Source organism: Oncorhynchus keta, chromosome 17 (assembly GCF_023373465.1).
Source record: "Oncorhynchus keta strain PuntledgeMale-10-30-2019 chromosome 17, Oket_V2, whole genome shotgun sequence".
In the NCBI taxonomy this organism is placed as follows: Eukaryota; Metazoa; Chordata; class Actinopteri; order Salmoniformes; family Salmonidae; genus Oncorhynchus; species Oncorhynchus keta.
This window is the reverse complement of record NC_068437.1, coordinates 45,356,782-45,378,161: the sequence shown is the minus strand read 5'-3', so window position 1 is coordinate 45,378,161 and position 21,380 is coordinate 45,356,782. Positions and strand designations below refer to the sequence as shown.

General features: G+C 45.3%; 2 protein-coding genes across 4 annotated transcripts in view; one reads left to right on the top strand and one right to left on the bottom strand.

The window, feature by feature from the left end:
* The first annotated feature begins 6,271 nt into the window (after positions 1–6,271).
* Positions 6,272–8,949, top strand: LOC118377410 (iroquois-class homeodomain protein IRX-5-like). The gene is made up of 3 exons (XM_035764308.2): positions 6,272–6,813; positions 7,309–7,714; positions 7,947–8,949. Exons 1-3 carry the CDS (start codon positions 6,574–6,576, stop codon positions 8,642–8,644), a joined length of 1,344 nt encoding a protein of 447 aa, XP_035620201.1. The 5' UTR covers positions 6,272–6,573; the 3' UTR covers positions 8,645–8,949.
* A 2,904-nt stretch (positions 8,950–11,853) lies between these two features.
* The window catches only part of ankrd27 (ankyrin repeat domain 27 (VPS9 domain)), a 33,787-nt gene continuing 24,260 nt past the window's right edge, over positions 11,854–21,380 (bottom strand). For all 3 annotated transcript variants that reach the window (XM_052466229.1, XM_052466231.1, XM_052466230.1), the window contains exons 24-27: positions 14,610–14,783; positions 14,440–14,533; positions 14,160–14,241; positions 11,854–13,900 (exon numbers count right to left, since the gene is read on the bottom strand). In XM_052466229.1, the coding sequence (XP_052322189.1) occupies positions 13,507–13,900; positions 14,160–14,241; positions 14,440–14,533; positions 14,610–14,783 (744 nt within the window). In that variant the 3' untranslated portion in view covers positions 11,854–13,506. The remainder of the gene's footprint in view (positions 13,901–14,159; positions 14,242–14,439; positions 14,534–14,609; positions 14,784–21,380) is intronic.

Genomic DNA, 21,380 nt, shown 5'->3' with positions numbered 1-21,380 from the left:
CTTCAGCCTCCTGAGGTTGAAGAGGCTCTGCTGCGCTCTCTTCACCACACTGTCTGTGTGGGTGGACCAATTCAGTTTGTCCTTGATGTGTAGGCAGAGGAACTTAAAACTTACTACCCTCTCCACTACCATCCCGTCGATGTGGATAGGGGGGTGGTCCCTCTGCTGTTTCCTGAAGTCCATGATCTTCTCTTTTGTTTTGTTGACGTTTAGTGTGAGGTTATTTTCCTGACACCACACTTCGAGGGTCCTCAAGCCTACCACTGTAGTGTCGTCTGCAAACTTGATGATTGAGTTGGAGAAGTGCATGGCCACGCAGGTGTGGGTGAACAGGGAGAACAGGAGAGGGCTCAGAACGCACCTTTGTGGGGCCCCAGTGTTAAGGATCAGTGGGGTGGAGATATTGTTACCTACCCTCACCACCTGGGCCGGCCCGTCAGGAAGTCCTGTACCCAGTTGCACAGGGCGGGGTCGAGACCCAGGGTCTTGAGCGTGATGACGAGTTTGGAGGGTACTATGGTGTTAAATGCTGAGCTGTAGTTGATGAACAGCATTCTCACATAGGTATTCCTCTTGTCCAGATGGGTTAGGGCAGTGTGCAGTGTGGTTGCGATTGCGTCGTCTGTGGACCTATTGGGGCAGTAAGCAAATTGGAGTGGGTCTAGGGTGTCAGGTAGGGTGGAGGGGATATGGTCCTTGACTAGTCTCTCAAAGCACTTCATGATGACGGAAGTGAGTGCTAAGGGGCGGTAGTCGGTTAGCTCAATTACCTTAGCTTTCTTGGGAACAGGAACAATGGTGGTCCATTTGAAGCATGTGGGAACAGCAGACTGGGAAAAGGATTGATTGAATATGTCCATAAACACACCAGCCAACTGGTCTACACATGGTCTGAGGATGCGGCTGGGGATGCCGTCTGCGCCTGCAGCCTTGCGAGGGTTAACACGTTGAAATGTTTTACTCATGTCAGCTGCAGTGAAGGAGAGTCCGCAGGTTTTGGTAGCGGGCTGTGTCAGTGGCACTGTATTGTCCTCAAAGCGAGCAAAGAAGTTGTGTAGTCTGTCTGGGAGCAAGACATCCTGGTCCGCGACGGTGCTGGTTTTCTTTTTGTAGTCCGTGATTGACTGTAGACCCTGCCACATACCTCTTGTGTCTGAGCCATTGAATTGCAACTCTACTTTGTCTCTATACTGACACTTAGCTTGTTTGATTGCCTTGCGGAGGGAATAGCTACACTGTTTGTATTCGGTCATGTTTCCGGTCACCTTGCCCTGGTTAAAAGCAGTGGTTAAAGCCGGCTCTTAAAGCCGGGGCCGACAGAGATGATCGCCTCGCTTTGCGTTCCTAGGAAACTATGCAGTATTTTGTTTTTTTACGTGTTATTTCTTACATTGGTACCCCAGGTAATCTTAGGTTTTATTACAAACAGTCGGGAGGAACTACTGGATATAAGAGTAACATCATCTCACCATCATTAAGACCAGGAATACGACTTTCCAGAAGCGGATCCTGTGTTTTGCCCACCACCCAGGACAATGGATCGGATCCCAGCCGGCGAACCAAAACAACGGCGCCGTAAAAGGGGCAGACGAAGCAGTCTTCTGGTCAGGCTCCGGAGACGGGCACATCGCGCACCGCTCCCGAGCATACTACTCGCTAATGTCCATTCTCTTGACAACAAGGTTGATGAAATCCGAGCATGAGTTGCATTCCAGAGAGACATAAGAGAATGTAACGTACTTTGTTTCACGGAAACATGGCTCACTCGAGACATGCTATCGGAGTCGGTAAAGTAAGCTGGTTTCTTCACGCATTGCGCCGACAGAAACAAGCATCTCTCTGGTAAGAACAGGGGTGGGGTGGCATGTGTCACAATCAAATGTCGACCGCTTTATCTACCAAGAGAATTCTCTTCGATTATAATCACAGCCGCATATATTCCCCCCCAAGCAGACACATCGATAGCCCTGAACGAACTTTATTTGACTCTATGTAAACTGGAAACCACATATCCTGAGGCTGCATTAATTGTAACAGGATTTTAACAAGGGTAATCTGAAAACTAGACTCCCTAAATTCTATCAGCATATTGATTGTGCCACCAGGGCTGGTAAAACCCTGGATCATTGTTATTCTAACTTCCGCGACGCATATAAGGCCCTCCCCCGCCCTTCTTTCGGAAAAGCTGACCACGACTCCCTTTTTTTGCTCCCAGCCTATAGACAGAGACTAAAACAGGAAGCTCCCGCAAACAGGTCTGTTCAACGCTGGTCCGACCAATCTGATTCCACGCTTCAAGATTGCTTCGATCACGTGGATTGGGATATGTTCCACATTGCGTCAAACAACAACATTGATGAATACGCTGATTCGGTGAGCGAGTTTATTAGCAAGTGCATCGGCGATATCGTACCCACAGCAACTATTAAAACATTCTCAATATTGCCTCCTCCATTTCCCCCGTTGCAAGTTCCAGTTTCTCTCTTTTTGTTCCCACTTACTCTTTTTCTTTCTTTTTCTCCCTATTTCTTCTCTTGTTTTCAATCGTTTTATGTACGTTCCTTCTCTTAACTTTTCACCTGCTCCTCTTTTAATCTCTTTTCTTTCTTTACGCTCCTTTTCTCTTCATCTGCCAATCTCTTCCTTTTCCTCTTCTTTCTCTCTTTCCTCTGCTTTTCTAGCACCTTCTCCATCTCCCTCTTCTTTTCTTACTCCTTTCTCAGTTGTTCTTTCTTTTTTGCCTCCAAATTACTTTTCTCCTTCTTTTCTGTATTTTTCTTCTCTTCCTCTAAGATTTGAATTATATCCTTTTCTCTCCTCTTCTCTTCTTCTTTTATTTTTTCTGTTCCCTCTCGTTCTGTTCCTTCTCTTGCTTTTCACGCTTTTTGTGTTCCTCTTATCATTTTCTGTTTTTTTTACAACTTTTTTTGTCATCTTGTAGGACTTTTAGCACCTGTTTTGAAATGTTGGTTTCTCTTTCAATTCTTGACTCAGACTTCCTTTACATTATTTTCCATCTCCATGGTCCTTCTGTAGCTCAGTTGGTAGAGCATGGCGCTTGTAACGCCAGGGTAGTGGGTTCGATTCCCGGGACCACCCATACGTAGAATGTATGCACACATGACTGTAAGTCGCTTTGGATAAAAGCGTCTGCTAAATGGCATTTATTATTATATATTTCTTTCTCTCAGTCACTTCCTCATCCTCACAACGCTCAGTCACTTCCTCATCCACACTACACTCTGTCAAGTCCTCATCCTCCCTACTCTCTGTCACTTCCTCATCCTCACTAATCTGTCACTTCCTCATACTCAGTACACTGTCACTTGCTCATCCTCACTAATCTGTCACTTCCTCATCCTCACTAGTCTCAGTCACTTCCTCATCCTCACTGTCTTCCCTACCAGCCACCTTCGGACTCTTTTCATGCTCTCCCTCCTCTCCTCCTTCTCTCTTTTACTCATTTTCTCTCTTCTGTGTTGCATCTATCTCTCTCTTCCTCGTTGCCTCTATTGTGTCCTGACAGTTCTCCTTCTCCGTTTGGTCACTGCTATTGGCAGGCCAACAGGTCTATGTGAGACAGAGAAAATAACTTGTTGTTGACACAGACAATGTTGTCTTGGACACCATACAGTCCCTTCAGAACGTATTCACATCCCTTGACCTTTTCCACGCTTAGTTGGGTTACAGCCTGAATATAAAATGGATTCGTTTTAATTGTATGCTACTGCTCTGGGCGGCAGGGTGGCCTAGTGGTTAGAACTGGGCTAGAAACTGAGAGGTTGCAAGTTTGAATCCCCCAGCTGACAAGTTACAAATCTGTCGTTCTGCCCTGAACAAGGCAGAACGAACCCACTGTTCCTAGGCCGTCATTGAAAATAAGAATTTGTTCTTAACTGACTTGCCTAGTTAAATAAAGATAAAATAAAAATCTACGTAATGTCACAGTGGGATTTTGTTTATAAAAATGTTTACAGAATGAAATAAAGGATAAATAAAGAATGAAAAGCTGAAACATCTTGAGTCAATAAGTATATTGTTATGGCAAGCCTAAATAAGTTCAGGAGTAAAAATGTTGCTTATCAAGTCACGTAATAAGTTGCACGGATTCACTCTGTTTGCAATAATAGTGGTTAACATGATTTCTAAATGACTACTCCATCTCTGTACCCCACACATACAATTATCTGTAAGGTCCCTCAATCGAGTAGTGAATTTCAAACACAGATTAAACCACAAAGACCAGGGAGAGTTTCCAATACCTCACGAAGAAGGGCACCTATTGATAGATCGGTGGAAAAATGTAAGTTATCAATTACACTTTGGATGGTGTATCAGTACACCCAGACACTAAAAATATACAGGAAATCCTTCATAACTCAGCTGCCGGAGAGGGAAAAAACACTCAGGAATTTCAACATAAGGCAAACGATGATTTTTTAAAAATCATGAACTCTACCAAGTAGGCCTACCCGGCCATTTTAGCCAAAAACCTGGTTCCCTGTACAAGGAGGCTGAAACTTGGCCCGCCAGTGGATCTTCCAGCAAGCAAAGCAATGACCCCAAGCACCCCAAGATCAAAATCCACAAATAAATGGCTATTTGACCACAAAATCTAAATCTTGCAACGGCCATCTCAGTCTCCAGAACACATTAAAAACCTGTGGTTTGAATTGAAGAGGGCAGTCCATAAGTGCAGACCAAAGGATATCAAGGATCTGGAAAGATTGTGTATGGAGGAATGGTGTAGGTGTATATTCATCCCAGTGCAATCTCCAATCTCATACAACATTTGAGAAAAAAAGCTCAGGGCTGTTATCCTCGCAAGGTCAGGGTGCCTCAGGGCTGTTATCCTCGCAAGATGAGGGTGCCTCAGGGCTGTTATCCTCGCAAGGTCAGGGTGCCTCAGGGCTGTTATCCTCGCAAGGTGAGGGTGCCTCAGGGGTGTTATCCTCGCAAGGTCAGGGTGCCTCAGGGCTGTTATCCTCGCAAGATGAGGGTGTCTAAGGGCTGTTATCCTTGCAAGGTGAGGGTGTCTCAGGGCTGTTATCCTCGTAAGGTGAGGGTGCCTCAGGGCTGTTATCCTCGCAAGGTGAGGGTGCCTCAGGGCTGTTATCCTCGCAAGGTGAGGGTGCCTCAGGGCTGTTATCCTCGCAAGGTGAGGGTGCCTCAGGGCTGTTATCCTCGCAAGGTGAGGGTGCCTCAGGGCTGTTATCCTCGCAAGGTGAGGGTGCCTCAGGGCTGTTATCCTCGCAAGGTGAGGGTGCCTCAGGGCTGTTATCCTCGCAAGGTGAGGGTGCCTCAGGGGTGACAGTCATTTTGACACCTATCTTTCTGAGAATTTGTTTTAATAGTTGTTAAACAAAAATATACTTATCTGAGCAATTGTTTTTGCATAAAATAGTCCAATTTTCCTATTTTGTTTTTGCATACAATATAGCTCAGTGTTTGTATTATTGATTTTAAACACTCTTTTTTTCTCATCTTTATCAAGGGTGCCAATAATTTTGGAGGTGACTGTATATCTGCAATTGTTACAACTGAAGAACAGTACAAGCAACGATCCCTCACAGTTAAAGGGGTAATCTGCGAATGGTAGGCTGCATCCATTTTTTGAATAAATTAATGATATATACTGTAGGCCTGCACATTGATTCCTGAAGAATATGACTTATAAATTCCTCATGAGCTTATTCAACTGTTTGATTTCTACCCCACCAGAACCTAAAATACAGTGTAGGCTACTGCAAGCCTATTCACTCCAATGTTTCTAAACAATGGAAATGTCAACAAACACTGTATAGGTTAAAACTTTTGATATCATGGACGGTCAGTCATTGAATCCATAGAGGTGTCTATGAATATGAGAGTGGTTACATTTCTCTGGCCCCATTCCTCAGCTGTTTACCAAATTAGTGGTGGGGTTAATGCTTTGTTGTTGTTTGAACTGCAGTTTGCCTCCTTAACGGGAGTGCTTCTAATAAGATCATTAATCGATAGTTGACCCTAGATTAATATCATTTTTTGTCTTAGGCTACAGGTAATACATTATATTGATTCGATAATAGGCTATCTGAATAATAGCTTAGTGTGTGTGTGTGTGTGTGTGTGTGTGTGTGTGTGTGTGTGTGTGTGTGTGTGTGTGTGTGTGTGTGTGTGTGTGTGTGTGTGTGTGTGTGTGTGTACGCGCGCGCATTCACGGGGGTGGAGCTGACAATTATAGAATGAGGTTGCCTTTTTCCTCTGCTGACTCCCACTTGCAGGAGGAGCACTTGCCTCAGAATACTCAATTACCAGAGCCTGGCAGGTAGTGAGCATCGACAAAGTGTTCCGCTGGAAGGCTGCATGCAGACTACTTTTCCAGACAAGTTGCTGCAGGAAACAACAAACCCAACCGACGCAATAGTTCGTAATGTTATTGAATGGAATACGTATTTCACAAATGCGAACATTGAGGGAAAGGGCCTGTTTTCAGATGTGTTTCCATGCGCTAGTCTTGTGAGTGAACAACTAACCAGGTGAAAGCTCAAAAGTGGCCCTAAGTGGCTGACTTTAGGAGGTCACTCCGTCATCATGGCGTATCCTCAAGGCTTTCTCTTCCAACCGTCGGTTTCTCTGGCTCTCCATTCCTGTCCCCCGTTCAGTTCCAGTGTGATTTTAGGAAGACCGAGGACAGATGAAATGGGCCGGCCGTCTACAGGCTCAGCCTTCGCGCCGTACGCGGGATCACCGGCGTTCAATGGCACGTCGCCAGGCTTCAACTCTTACCTTCAGTACAGCGGAGAGCAGAGGGCGGCAATGAACTCGTTTGTGGTGAGTGAATACTGTACATTTTAATAATTAATTAGGCACTTTGTAAAAACAAATGCCGTTCGTTTCCTTGAAAAGGCCTATTTGTATCCAGATTTTGGAACGAGTAGGCTGAAGTGTAGCCTTCTGACGCAAGGAGTAGACTATAATGTTTAATACATATTTACAAAAGCTTCCTAATAAAAGCTTTAAGTAATTTATAATACGTTATGCAATGATTAGTCACAATTATTTGCTAAACTTTGCAAAAGAAAATATAGAATTTTGAGTTAAAATAGTGTCCAATATTTAATCTGTCATAAATTGTGAATATACTGTGCCTAAATGTAAAGGCCTATAATATGCATCCATTTTTATCTCTAAATGTATCTCTAAATCAATAGAATTCTATTGGAAATCTGATCTGGAAATTACGAATATCTTATTTTAGGCTTGCCAGTCTTGTGCAGTCAATCTTGAAATAGATGATTATACATTGTCTGTCTATTGACTTTCTAGGGTTCCGCGTATGATCCTTCAGCCGGCATCACTGGCTCTTTAGAATATCACCCGTTTGGTGGTGCATTGGGCCCCTATCCATATGGCGACCCTGCATACAGGAAAAATGCTACACGGGATGCGACTTCCACTCTCAAAGCGTGGCTCAATGAACATCGCAAAAACCCTTACCCCACCAAGGGCGAGAAGATCATGCTGGCAATCATCACCAAGATGACCCTTACCCAAGTGTCCACCTGGTTCGCTAACGCCAGAAGACGTTTGAAGAAAGAGAACAAAATGACGTGGAACCCGAGGAATAGAAGTGAGGATGAGGAAGAGGATGACAACATTGACCTGGAAAAGAATGACGACGACGACGAGCCACTCAAGCCAACAGCAGAAATTGGGTTAAAAAATGAAGGAGGTTAGTTTAATATATTTTTTTCAATAATGTTTATAAGTTGCAATAGGCCTAAAATGTATTTTATTTCAGGCATTTAATTGTTTTCAAAAGTTGTAAAAACAAAAATGTTGTCCTATTTCCATTTAATTAATTGCATAGGCTTACAACATGCTGTTGCTTTCGTTAGACCTTGAAAGGGTGATTACGGTAATCCTTTGAACGATGTGGTCTAATTTATTCTATCTTCTTGCAGATGGACATCATCCACATCCAGTGGGAATCTCCCGTGAGAAAGAGGACAATAGCAGCAATGATATGGAACCTGTCTTAACTGATCCGGATTTAAAGGACCACGGGGACAGGAGAGTGCCCGAGATGCTGGGACCCACTACCACAGCATCTCCTCAAAACGTGCACCTTGGAGCGGAGAGGGATTCAGACTCGGCGGACACGTCAAGTCCACCTGCACCGAGGCGTAATGACACAGGCAACTCCAGCAATGCCACGTCAGTGATTGACTCGCCCCTTCCAGCCCCAAAACCAAAACTGTGGTCGCTGGCGGAGATTGCAACTTCTTCGGACAAATGTAAAGGATGTAGCGATGGTGCCCAGAACGTGTCCCGACAATTGCGCACAGAGATTCCGGCCAGTGTGTCATCTCCACCGCGAGCCGCTCCTCAGAATCATTTCCCTCACAGCGCAGCCCTTTCAAGACATGTCTATTATACGTCTCCCTTTTTCCAGGGTTACTCAAACTATCATGGCGCTTTTGGACAGCTGCACAGCCCCGGATCCAACGTGGGGTCAGCGACACATTTAAATGGATTACATCAAACTATGTTACACAGAGCCGAGGCACTGGCAAGAGATAGCAAAGCCAGGAGCCAAACACAGATAGATCTTTGTAAAGACTTGAGATATGAACTTAAGAAAGGTATGACACATGTTTAGTAGCCTGTGTGTTATTTGGTAAGCTATAGGCTCTATATAAACATTTATTTATTATCGAACTGGGAAAATAAAGGATATTTTCAGTGTGGAAAAGGAAACATTGAAAATGAGTATTCTTGTGAGTCCCTAAAAAGGCAACAAACGATTATTTAAGGAATATGAATATTGAATTATTACATTTTGCATTTTTTAAAGGATAATGTTTAATATCTGAAGAAAGTAAAGTGCATTCCTTTGTCAAAACGCGTGGTGAATATTTAATCATTAAAGAAGACTTTTATTGAAGTCTTTCTGAGAAGAAAATCGTGTTACTCTGTCATTTATATTTAACTTTGGTTGTTCATTAATGCAAACAATATCTTATTTTTTATCAAGTTAATTTCATATAGCATGGCTGCAATGTTTGACATCTGTGCCTTGTGAAATAACCACAGCCATGTTATGCACACAACTCCACACAGAAAGTTGCCAATGCGGCAAAAGTATTTGATTAAAAAACAATGCATTATTGTATTAACTGCATTATCACAGGACCATTCCAATAAGTAATATATATGTATTTCAATAAGGATAAATCATTCTCAAAATTCCCCCTGCATGTAGCCAGGCTAGATTTTAGTAGCAATTACATGAAGCAACTGCGGAAAATGTAGGCCTAATCCCCATATCTGTTTTTATTTATTTTAAAGTTGAGCAGGGAGGAAATTAAATATGATCACAGCACAAAAATATTCATCGTAAACCAGGCCTATCTGCGTTTCAAAAATATTAACAGTTAAGAAGCTTACATTTTCCAAGGCCATCTAGAAGGAATTAAGTGTTTACGTTCGAAAATGTTATCCTGAAGGAGGGGATTTCTCTTGATCCTGGAATTCGAAGAGCCAAACAGCAACAAAACATGCAGAGAAGAGTAAGAAAAGCGTATCACAGTGTAAACTCGGCGCACTGAGTGCACAATTACTTAAAAGGGTATGTAAAAATCCCTAAGGTATTTAAAGCAATTCCATGTTTTCTGTGTTGCAGTGATTTTTCGTGGCTTTCTGCATAGGCTATTTTTCTCAATTCTCTTGATATTGAAGTCTTTTTTTAAACGGATAACTAACAGAGAAAGTGTGTATGAAACATCAATACATTGTGTCAATGGACGTTTAAACGTTTCCTGAGACGTTCTATAGTCTGAGACACACCATCATCTTACTCAAAACGTTAAAAGATTATAAAAACATTTGTCTTGGATTCAGTAAAAGCTCAGGTTACACAAAGGTCATAAGAAATATAAATTGCGTTTGTTTAAACTCAAATTGACAGTGTATGGATACATTTTTCATGATGGCAAAATATGACATTTTTTTAATAGTGCAGGATATCTACCCATTTAGTTTTATAGAATTACTTCTAGGTCCCAGTTACATACACAAATGGAAGCCAATGGGCCAAATCCAATCCACCACAGTCTCAAAAAGGAGTTTGAATACTATAAATAACAAAATCATCAAATTATCAAGCAGTAATTTATGGATTATATTAGTATAATATTACTGCTGACTTGGTCCATATCACCCATTCAAACTATTGTCCTGTGACCTCTTTCTTCTTTAAAAAAAACCTTATTTATAAAATCTAAAGAATATATGTGCTGTAACTTTATCATACCAAAGACACAACCTTATCAATTATTATTTAGGAGCAGTCCTCTGTATGAATTTGCCAAAGTTGCATTCAGTAGATTAGTAGAACTCAAACATTGACATTTGCAGTGAAGTAATTGTTTGATTGGCTTTAGGGCCCATATGTCTCTCTTTCCCAACTGTGTTGTGCATTGAGGCTAAACACCACCAGACATCAATCAAATTTGTATTCGTAACATGCGTCGTAAACAACAGGTGTAGACGCTGCTGGGGCATTCTCAACCAGTGTGAGGTCCACTCTGCATGGGATAACCCCTAGGACTACCAGATGTTAGGATCTGATATCACCTAGCCCCCTGCCACGCAGTCCCTTCACCCTCTTCTCCCCTTCTCTACTCCCTCGCTCCAGGACCTCTATAAAAGCAGCTGGTCTCACAGTGTTGGTTTTTGAACGGCCTAGTCTCTGGTCTTTGAGGGCTGAGGTAATGTTGTGCCTCGATACAAGCAGTCTCTTCCCACATTAGGCACATACAGTACCTTTCATATGAAAAATAAAATAAATACAATCCATGTGTAAGGCTTGCATTTCAATAGAACAACGTTTCAAGGTGCTTTACATTTAATGACCTCGTGAGTCATCCTCACATTTTACATTGTTTAACCCAATCGAGTGTGTTAGAGTAAGGTTGGAACCAAAGGCTGCACACCCAGTAGCTTTCCAGGAGGGTAGAGACACACATACATACATATATATATATATATATGATATGTCTATGCATATGTTCCCCAAACTTGGTCCTCAGTCCTCCATGGTTTGGGAAACCCTGGTATAACAATTGTAGCCGTAACTTTGCCTGAAGTGCCCTCTAGTGCCACTAAAAAGATGCAGCAGCCACAGACACCCAAGCAAAACCCACTTACTGCATTCCTCACAGAATATGGTCTAGGTAAAGTAGCTGCACACGAGCAACATTTTGTAGTAGTCCAGCAGTATTCTCCCACTCTGTGGAAGACACATTGCACTCATAACTTTCCCCTGGTGTGAGCCGGGAGGCTGGAGCTCATAATGGCACCTGCCCCAAAGTAGTGTACTTCCTGACTCCCATATGTCCCCTAAGCAGACGGCCACGGAGTACGCTTCTGTGAGGACCATGCAGAGAGAACGCCCAGGGTCTGCCTGGATGACATGAACACCATGTTGACAGTGACATACATGACCTATCAGGGCAGTATGGACTCCCTGGTGCCACAGCAGAAAGCAACATTATTAGACAGAGGCTCAGCTGTTGTCTCTGCTTGCTCACTCTCCTGGTGGCACCTAGGGCCCTCGTCTCACTGGATCGCTGTTGGATCACATGTGGAGGAAGGCCAATCTCATTGAAGGACAAACACCGCCATCTAGTGGTGGATACCATAACATTCAAATGAGTAGAATGGGCATCCTTAAAGCGAAATCAGCAGTTGAAACATTAACAAAGCGTCCTCCGCGCCCCTATATACTGTAGTGTATAGTGTTCGTTTATAACCTTGTTTAACGAAAATATTTTTACTTTGGGCTCTGATGGGGCAACACAATTGAACTAAGCTCATGAGGCATTTTATTGAAGAATCAAATGGGTACATATAATGTATCACTCAAAAATGTACGTACCAAGTCTAGAATGACCCTTTAAAATATTTTAACAGTATAAAAGTCATAACATTAGAAACTTACCAAGCATATAGATCCTAAAGCACACATTTAATTTTTTTTTTTTTATAACTGGCCAACACCTGCATGACCAAATGACAATAGATCATGGGTTTATTTAATAATAATAATATAATAATATTGTTCACTGCCTCAACATTCAAAATAAAATACTTTAGTACATAAATTAATATTGCAATTGGAGTGGATAACTACTAATGCATATACCAAAACGGTCACCTTGAAATAAAAATACATCCGTACGCTGATTGATGCTAGTCGTTTGTGTTAAATATACTGTATGTGCTGGAAAACGATTTAAAATAATGTCAATTCAAAGAGCTACAGACATTTCAGAGTGTTGTTGACAGAAAGAAAAAAATGCTAGGAGCAAAGTGCAAACTCCCGATAGCGTCGGTTGGGTCCTATATGGCCTTGCTTGACAGGATCAACTGCCATAGAAGTGAAACAGAATTTTCTGCTGCAAAAAGTGCTTATTTATCATTGAGCAGAAAATTCTGTTTCACTTCTATGGCAGTTGATCCTGTCAAGCAAGGCCATATATATATCTATTTTTTTTTTTACATATGTACCCATTTCCATGGCATGTGTTACATCAGAATACAGTAAAAATGATAGACATTAACTATGGCAGTTGTACTGCATTTGAGAATATAGTAACAACTACAGTACAATTTCTGGAGTCAACAAATTGAGCTACTCACTGTATATAGATGTATATACATTGCTCCCTCTACCTACAGAGCAACCAAGAAAACTGTGTGTGACATTCAGTGAGATACAAGTGTGGCCTTACTGTGCATAGTCATTCAGATGTCACACCAGGGAGGTCATGTGTTATAGATGGGTTGAAAAGGGGAATTGATGGTTTTTCTAAAAAAGGGAATAACTAACGCAGTCAATTAAAAATTATATCCAAACCTGAGAAGTGTAATAAAAAAACTAAATTGTTAGGAATAAAAACAGAGCCCTGATTGTACATGTTGAAATAAAACCCTGTCAGATGCAAGAGGAGCATAGATGCAGATGATCCTATCAAGTAAACCAACTTTCTTCATCGTGATATGCTATAATGTCACAACGTTCTATCTACTCTCTTTTAGAAGAGTGAGCAACCAAATAAAAAATGTACTAAAACAGAAATGACATTCGCATGAAGTTGAATTAACATGATTTGTTACCCTTTTTCCTGAAGGCAAGGTGAAAAAGTGCTTTCAATAATAGTCAGTATAGAAGCCCTCTTTCTGTAACTAGAACTAGGCTCCACTCATCTCTGGTTAACCCACTTGGTGCAAGTTCTCCCGTCTGGAGTCTGCCTCAACCATCCGTTCCTTAAAGGATCTCCATTTATCCACCAAGTCTTCTACCAGCTCTTTGGGTCGGCTCCCAGCCTCTGGACAGTATCTTTTCCACTGTAAATCTGTATCTGGTGAGGACATATTTTTCATGTCCTTCTTGGTCTGTCTCCTTCATTGACTTGGCTAGGTGTGTGTGATGGGACGCTGCTGGTTGTTTGTAGGGTATTAGAGGGGTTGTTGGCTGTGCGTGTGTATTTGAACGGCCATCAGCTGTGTACTTGATACGTCAGGTGTGTGTATGTCAGGCTCACCGGGAGTGTCTGTGTGTGAAGGGTCTTCGGCTTCATGTGTGTCCACCTTAACCTCTGTGTGTCTCAGGTCCCGGGCCCACTGAGGGAATGGGGGGTGTTCTGTGTCCACAGTGTGACAGTGGCTCAGGACCCTCTCGCTGTCCCTGTGGTACCCAGGCGGGGGGCTTCCCTCTGGGCTGGAGCAGATGCTGAAAGGCCCACTGCTCTCCAGGGTCACCCCCCGCCTCAGCTTCCTCCTCTGGGCAGTGGGCGAGTTGATGGAAGGTACACTGGGGTCCCTGGGAAGACCTTTCTTCATCTGCTGAACTCTGCAAACATCATCCCTTTTAATAAACTTACATTTAAAAAAAGGAACTGCTATGTTTCAGTGCAGTTCCTTAAAAAATGTAAGTTTATGACAAAAGATGTATTGTAGACTCTGCTTAAAACATTTCTCTATACTTTCTAGAAAACATTTGACATTAACTCAACTACAAACAAACTCCACATGGTCATCTAATACGTTTAGCAAACTCAAGTTAAAATATTCCACTAGGAGACACAAGTCATCCTTTCCATGAGACCAACCTGTTGATTGACTGGGCTAGCTTCTGACATCTTCCATTGGTATTATGCTGATGGAGCTTGAACCTCTGGACAAATGAATGGGCTGTGGTTGGGAGAAAAGAGTTAGACACTAGCATACCTCGGGAATGTATTCTGTGGCATAGGATAGAGACATCGGAAGATAGCCACAGTTTGAAGATGGTGACGAAGACTTGTCATTGTGTTGGTTGTGGCACATCTCTACTGTCACCCTCTAGCAGGTCAAGGAAAAAGTGGCTGGTGTCAATACTGGCTCTCTTACCCAAAGCCCCCTTGGGCACAGAGAGCAGTTTGATTGGTTCAGCATCAGGGGAGAGTCCAGAAGCCTTCTGAAGAATCCTCAGGATCTCAGTGTTCTGTAGATACATTTAATCAATTATTCTCTCCCTCTCGGATCTGCTACTGAACATACAGTAGCTGTTCTATTCTCACCTTGCCCCCAGTCTCCTTGCCACAGTCCAGTGCGGTCCTCTGTCTCCGGTTCCTCATGTGGACCAGGGCTCCAGCCTGCAGTAACAGCTCCACCAGAGCCAGGTGACCTCCCCTCACAGCCTCATGCAGGGCCGTGTTCCCCTGGTTATTGGACAGGTTCACTGACGCATTGCTCTGGAGGCCCATAGAACACACATTGTAAAGAGTAACAGTTGGCCTCTGTCTTCACCTGCAGCAGGATGGTGTGTGTGTGTGTAGCAGGATGGTGTGTGTGTGTGTGTGTGTGTGTGTGTAGCAGGATGGTGTGTGTGTGTGTGTGTGTGTGTGTGTGTGTGTGTGTGTGTGTGTGTGTGTGTGTGTGTGTGTAGCAGGATGGTGTGTGTGTGTGTGTGTGTGTAGCAGGATGGTGTGTAGCAGGATGTGTGTGTGTGTGTAGCAGGATGTGTGTGTGTGGTGTGTGTGTGTGTGTAGCAGGAGCAGGATGGTGTGTGTGTGTGTGTGTGTGTAGCAGGATGGTGTGTGTGTGTGTGTGTGTGTGTAGCAGGATGGTGTGTGTGTGTGTGTGTGTGTGTGTGTAGGAGGATGGTGTGTGTGTGTGTGTGTGTGTGTAGCGGGATGTGTGTGTGTGTGTGTGTGTGTGTAGCAGGATGGTGTGTGTGTGTGTGTGTGTAGCAGGATGGTGTGTGTGTGTGTGTGTGTGTAGCAGGATGGTGTGTGTGTGTGTGTGTGTGTGTGTAGCAGGATGGTGTGTGTGTGTGTGTGTGTGTAGCAGGATGGTGTGTGTGTGTGCAGGTGTGTAGCAGGATGTGTGTGTAGCAGGTGTGTGTGTGTGTGTAGCAGGATGTGTGTGTGTGTAGCAGGATGTGTGTGTAGCAGGATGTGTGTGTGTGTGTAGCAGGATGTGTGTAGCAGGTGTGTGTGTGTGTGTGTAGCAGGATGTGTGTGTGTAGCAGGATGTGTGTGTGTGTGTGTGTAGCAGGATGTGTGTGTGTGTGTGTGTGTGTGTGTAGCAGGATGGGATGTGTGTGTGTGTGTGTGTGCAGGATGTGTGTGTGTGTGTGTGTAGCAGGATGTGTGTGTGTGTGTGTGTGCAGGATGTGTGTGTGTGTGTGTAGCAGGATGTGTGTGTGTGTGTGTAGCAGGATGGTGTGTGTGTGTGTGTAGCAGGATGTGTGTGTGTGTGTGTGTGTGTGCAGGAGGATGTGTGTGTGTGTGTGTGTAGCAGGATAGCAGGATGTGTGTGTGTGTGTAGCAGGATGTGTGTGTAGCAGGATGTGTGTGTGTGTGTGTAGCAGGATGTGTGTGTGTGTGTGTGTAGCAGGATGTGTGTGTGTGTGTGTGTGTAGCAGGATGTGTGTGTGTGTGTGTGTGTGTAGCAGGATGTGTGTGTGTGTGTGTAGCAGGATGGTGTGTGTGTGTGTGTGTAGCAGGATGTGTAGCAGGTGTGTGTGTGTGTGTAGCAGGATGGTGTGTGTGTGTGTGTGTGTGTGTGTAGCAGGTGTGTGTGTGTGATGTGTGTGTGTGTAGCAGGATGTGTGTGTGTGTGTGTGTGCAGGATAGCAGGATGTGTGTGTGTGTGTGTGTGTGTAGGAGGATGTGTGTGTGTGTGTGTGTAGCAGGATGGATAGCAGGATGTGTGTGTGTGTGTGTGTAGCAGGATGGTGATGTGTGTGTGTGTGTGTAGCAGGATGGTGTGTGTGTGTGTAGCAGGATGGTGTGTGTGTGTGTGTGTGTGTGTGTGTGTGTAGCAGGATGGTGTGTGTGTGTGTGTGTAGCAGGAGGGTGTGTGTGTGTGTGTGTGTAGAGCAGTGGTGTGTGTGTGTGTGTGTGTGTGTAGCAGGATGTGTGTGTGCAGGATGGTGTGTGTGTGTGTGTGTGTGCAGGATGGATGTGTGTGTGTGTGTGTGTGTGTGTGTGTGTGTGCAGGAGGATGTGTGGTGTGTGTAGCAGGATGTGTGTGTGTGTGTGTAGCAGGATGGTGTGTGTGTGTGTGTGTGTGTAGCAGGATGGTGTGTGTGTGTGCAGGTGTGTGTGTGTAGCAGGATGTGTGTGTGTGTGTGTGTGTGTAGCAGGATGGATGTGTGTGTGTGTGTGTGTGTGTAGGAGGATGTGTGTGTGTGTGTGTGTGTGTGTAGCAGGATGGTGTGTGTAGCAGGATGGTGTGTGTGTGTGTGTGTGTAGCAGGATGTGTGTGTGTGTGTGTAGCAGGATGGTGTGTGTGTGTAGCAGGATGTGTGTGTGTGTGTAGCAGGATGTGTGTGTGTGTGTGTGTGTGTGTAGCAGGATGTGTGTGTGTGTGTGTGTGTGTGTGTAGCAGGATGGTGTGTGTGTGTGTGTGCAGTGATGGTGTGTGTGTGTGTAGCAGGATGGTGTGTGTGTGTGTGTGTAGCAGGATGGGTGTGTGTGGTGTGTGTAGCAGGATGGTGTGTGTGTGTGTGTAGCAGGCAGGATGGTGTAGCAGGATGTGTGTGTGTGTGTGTGTAGCAGGATGGTGTGTGTGTGTGTGTGTGTGTGTGTAGGAGGATGTGTGTGTGTAGCAGGTGTGTGTGTGTGTGTAGCAGGATGGTGTGTGTAGCAGGATGTGTGTGTGTGTGTGTGTAGCAGGATGTGTGTGTGTAGCAGGATGGTGTGTGTGTGTGTGTGTAGCAGGATGGTGTGTGTGTGTGTGTGTAGCAGGATGGTGTGTGTGTGTGTGTAGCAGGATGGTGTGTGTGTGTGTGTAGCAGGATGGATGTGTGTGTGTGTGTGTGTAGCAGGATGGTGTGTGTGTGTGTGTGTAGCAGGATGTGTGTGTGTGTGTGTGTAGCAGGATGTGTGTGTGTGTGTGTGTGTAGCAGGATGGTGTGTGTGTGTGTGTGTGTGTGGATGTGTGTGTGTGTGTGTGTAGCAGGATGGTGTGTGTGTGTGTGTGTAGCAGGATGGTAGCAGGTGTGTGTGTGTGTGTGTGTAGCAGGATGGTGTGTGTGTGTGTGTGTGTAGCAGGGATGGTGTGTGTGTGTGTGTGTGTGTGTAGCAGGAGCAGGATGGTGTGTGTGTGTGTGTGTAGCAGGATGGTAGCAGGTGTGTGTGTGTGTGTAGCAGGATGGTGTGTGTGTGTGTGTGTGTAGCAGGATGGTGGTGTGTGTGTGTGTGTGTAGCAGGATGGTGTGTGTGTGTGTGTGTGTAGCAGGATGGTGTGTAGCAGGTGTGTGTGTGTGTGTAGCAGGATGGTGTGTGTGTGTGTGTGTGTAGCAGGATGGTGTGTGTGTGTGTGTGTGTGTGTGTGTGTGTGTAGCAGGATAGCAGGATGTGTGTGTGTGTGTGTAGCAGGATGGTGTGTGTGTGTGTGTGTGTAGCAGGATGGTGTGTGTGTGTGTGTGTAGCAGGATGGTGTGTGTGTGTGTGTAGCAGGATGGTGTGTGTGTGTGTGTGTAGCAGGATGGTGTGTGTGTGTGTGTGTGTAGCAGGATGGTGTGTGTGTGTGTGTGTAGCAGGATGGTAGCAGGATGTGTGTGTGTGTGTGTGTGTGTAGCAGGATGGTGTGTGTGTGTGTGTGTGTAGCAGGATGTGTGTGTGTGGATGGTGTGTGTGTGTGTGTGTGTGTAGCAGGATGGTGTGTGTGTGTGTGTGTGTAGCAGGATGGTGTGTGTGTGTGTGTGTAGCAGGATGGGTGTGTGTGTGTGTGTGTGTGTGATGTGTGTGTGTGTGATGTGTGTGTGTGTGTAGCAGGATGGATGTGTGTGTGTGTGTGTGTGTAGCAGGATGGTGTGTGTGTGTGTGTGTGTGTGTGTAGCAGGATGGGTGTGTGTGTGTGTGTGTAGCAGGATGTGTGTGTGTGTGTGTAGCAGGTGTGTGCAGGATGTGTGTGTGTGTGTGTGTGTGTGTAGCAGGATGTGTGTGTAGCAGGATGTGTGTGTGTGTGTGTAGCAGGATGGTGTGTGTGTGTGTGTGTAGCAGGATGTGTGTGCAGGATGGTGTGTGTAGTGTGTGTGTGTGTGTGTAGCAGGATGGTGTGTGTGATGGTGTGTGTGTGTGTGTAGCAGGATGGTGTGTGTGTGTGTGTGTGTGTAGCAGGATGGTGTGTGTGTGTGTGTGTAGCAGGATGGTGTGTGTGTGTGTGTGTAGCAGGATGGTGTGTGTGTGTGTGTGTGTGTGTGTGTGTGTGTGTGTGTGTGTAGCAGGATGTGTAGCAGGATGTGTGTGTGTGTGTGTGTGTAGCAGGATGTGTGTAGCAGGATGGTGTGTGTGTGTGTGTAGCAGGATGGTGTGTGTGTGTGTAGCAGGTGTGTGTGTGTAGCAGGATGGATGGTGTGTGTGTAGCAGGATGGTGTGTGTGTGTGTGTGTAGCAGGATGTGTGTGTGTAGCAGGATGGTGTGTGTGTGTGTGTAGCAGGATGGTGTGTGTGTGTGTGTGTGTAGCAGGATGGTGTGTGTGTGTGTGTAGCAGGTGTAGCAGGATGTGTGTGTGTGTGTGTGTAGCAGGATGGTGTGTGTGTGTGTGTGTGTAGCAGGATGGTGTGTGTGTGTGTGTGTGTAGCAGGATGGTGTGTGTGTGTGTGTGTAGCAGGATGGTGTGTGTGTGTGTGTGTAGCAGGATGGGTGTGTGTGTGTGTGTGTGTAGCAGGATGTGTGTGTGTGTGTGTGTAGCAGGATGGTGTGTGTGTGTGTGTTGTGTGTGTGTGTGTAGCAGGATGTGTGTGTGTGTGTGTGTGTGTAGCAGGATGGTGTGTGTGTGTGTGTAGCAGGATGTGTGTGTGTGTGTGTAGCAGGATGGTGTGTGTGTGTGTGTAGCAGGATGGTGTGTGTGTGTAGCAGGATGGTGTGTGTGTGCAGCAGGATGGTGTGTGTGTGTGTGTAGCAGGATGGTGTGTGTGTGTGTGTGTAGCAGGATGGTGTGTGTGTGTGTGTGTGTAGCAGGATGGTGTGTGTGTGCAGCAGGAGGATAGCAGGATGTGTGTGTGTGTGTGTAGCAGGATGGTGTGTGTGTGTGTGTGCAGCAGGATGTGTGTGTGTGTGCAGCAGGATGGTGTGTGTGTGTAGCAGGATGGTGTGTGTGTGTGTAGCAGGATGTGTAGCAGGTGTGTGTGTGTAGCAGGATGGTGTGTGTGTGTGTGTGTGTAGCAGGAGGAGCAGGATGGTGTGTGTGTGTGTAGCAGGATGTGTGTGTGTGTGTAGCAGGATGTGTAGCAGGATGTGTGTGTGTGTGTAGCAGGATGTGTGTGTGCAGGATGGTGTGTGTGTGTGTGTGTGTGTAGCAGGAGGTGTGTGTGTAGCAGGATGTGTGTGTGTGTAGCAGGATGGTGTGTGTGTGTGTGTAGCAGGATGGTGTGTGTGTGTGTGTGTAGCAGGATGATGGTGTGTGTGTGTGTGTGTAGCAGGATGTGTGTGTGTCTGCAGCAGGATGTGTGTGTGTGTGTGTCTGCAGCAGGATGTGTGCAGCAGGTGTGTGTGTCTGCAGCAGGATGGTGTGTGTGTGTGTGTCTGCAGCAGGATGGTGTGTGTGTGTCTGCAGCAGGATGTGTGTGTGTGTCTGCAGCAGGATGTGTGTGTGTGTCTGCAGCAGGATGTGTGTGTGTGTGTCAGGATGTGTGTGTGTGTGTGTGTGCAGCAGGATGGTGTGTGCGTGTGTGTGTGTCTGCAGCAGGATGGTGTGTGTGTGTGTGTGTGTGTAGCAGGATGTGTGTGTGAGTGTGTGTGTGTAGCAGGATGTGTGTGTGAGTGTCTGCAGCAGGATAGTGTGTGTGTGTGTGTGTGTGTGTGTACCTGCAGCAGGATTAGTGTGTACCTGCAAATCAAATTGTACTTGTCACATAAACATGGTTAGTGGATGTTAATGCGAGTGTAGCGAAATGCTTGTGCTTCTAGTTCCGACAATGCAGTAATAACCAACGAGTAATCTAACCTAACAATTCCACAACTACTACCTTACAGGATGGTGTGTGTGTGCAGGATGGTGTGTGTGTGTGTGTGTAGCAGGATGGTGTGTGTGTGTGTGTGCCAGCAGGATGGGTGTGTGTGTGTGTAGCAGGACACAGGACACACACACACACACACACACACACACACACACCACACACACACACGTAAATGCTTGTGCTTAGCAGGATGCAGAAGAATATGTACATAAAGATATATGAATGAGTGATGGTACAGAACAGCATAGGCAGGATGCAGTAGATGGTATAGAGTACAGTATATACATATGAGATGGGTATGTAAACATTATATGAAGTGGCATTGTTTAAAGTGGCTAGTGATCCATTTCTTACATACATTTTTCCATTATGAAAGTGGCTGGAGTTGAGTCAGTATGTTGGCAGCAGCCACTCAATGTTAGTGGTGGCTTTTTAACAGTCTGATGGCCTTGAGATAGAGGCTGTTTTTCAGTCTCTCGATCCCTGCTTTCATGCACCTGTACTGACCTCGCCTTCTGGATGATAGCGGGGCGAACAGGCAGTGGCTCGGGTGGTTGTTGTCCTTGATGATCTTTATGGCCTTCCTGTGACATCGGGTGGTGTAGGTGTCCTGGAGGGCAGGTAGTTTGCCCCCAGTGATGCGTTGTGCAGACCTCACTACCCTCTGGAGAGCCTTGCGGTTGTGGGAGGAGCAGTTGCCGAACCAGGTGGTGATACAGTCCGACAGGATGCGCTCGATTGTGCATCTGTAAAAGTTTGTGAGTGCTTTTGGTGACAAGCCGAATGTCTTCAGCCTCCGTCTTCACCACGCTGTCTGTGTGGGTGGACCAATTCAGTTTGTCCGTGATGTGTACGCCGAGGAACTTAAAACTTACTA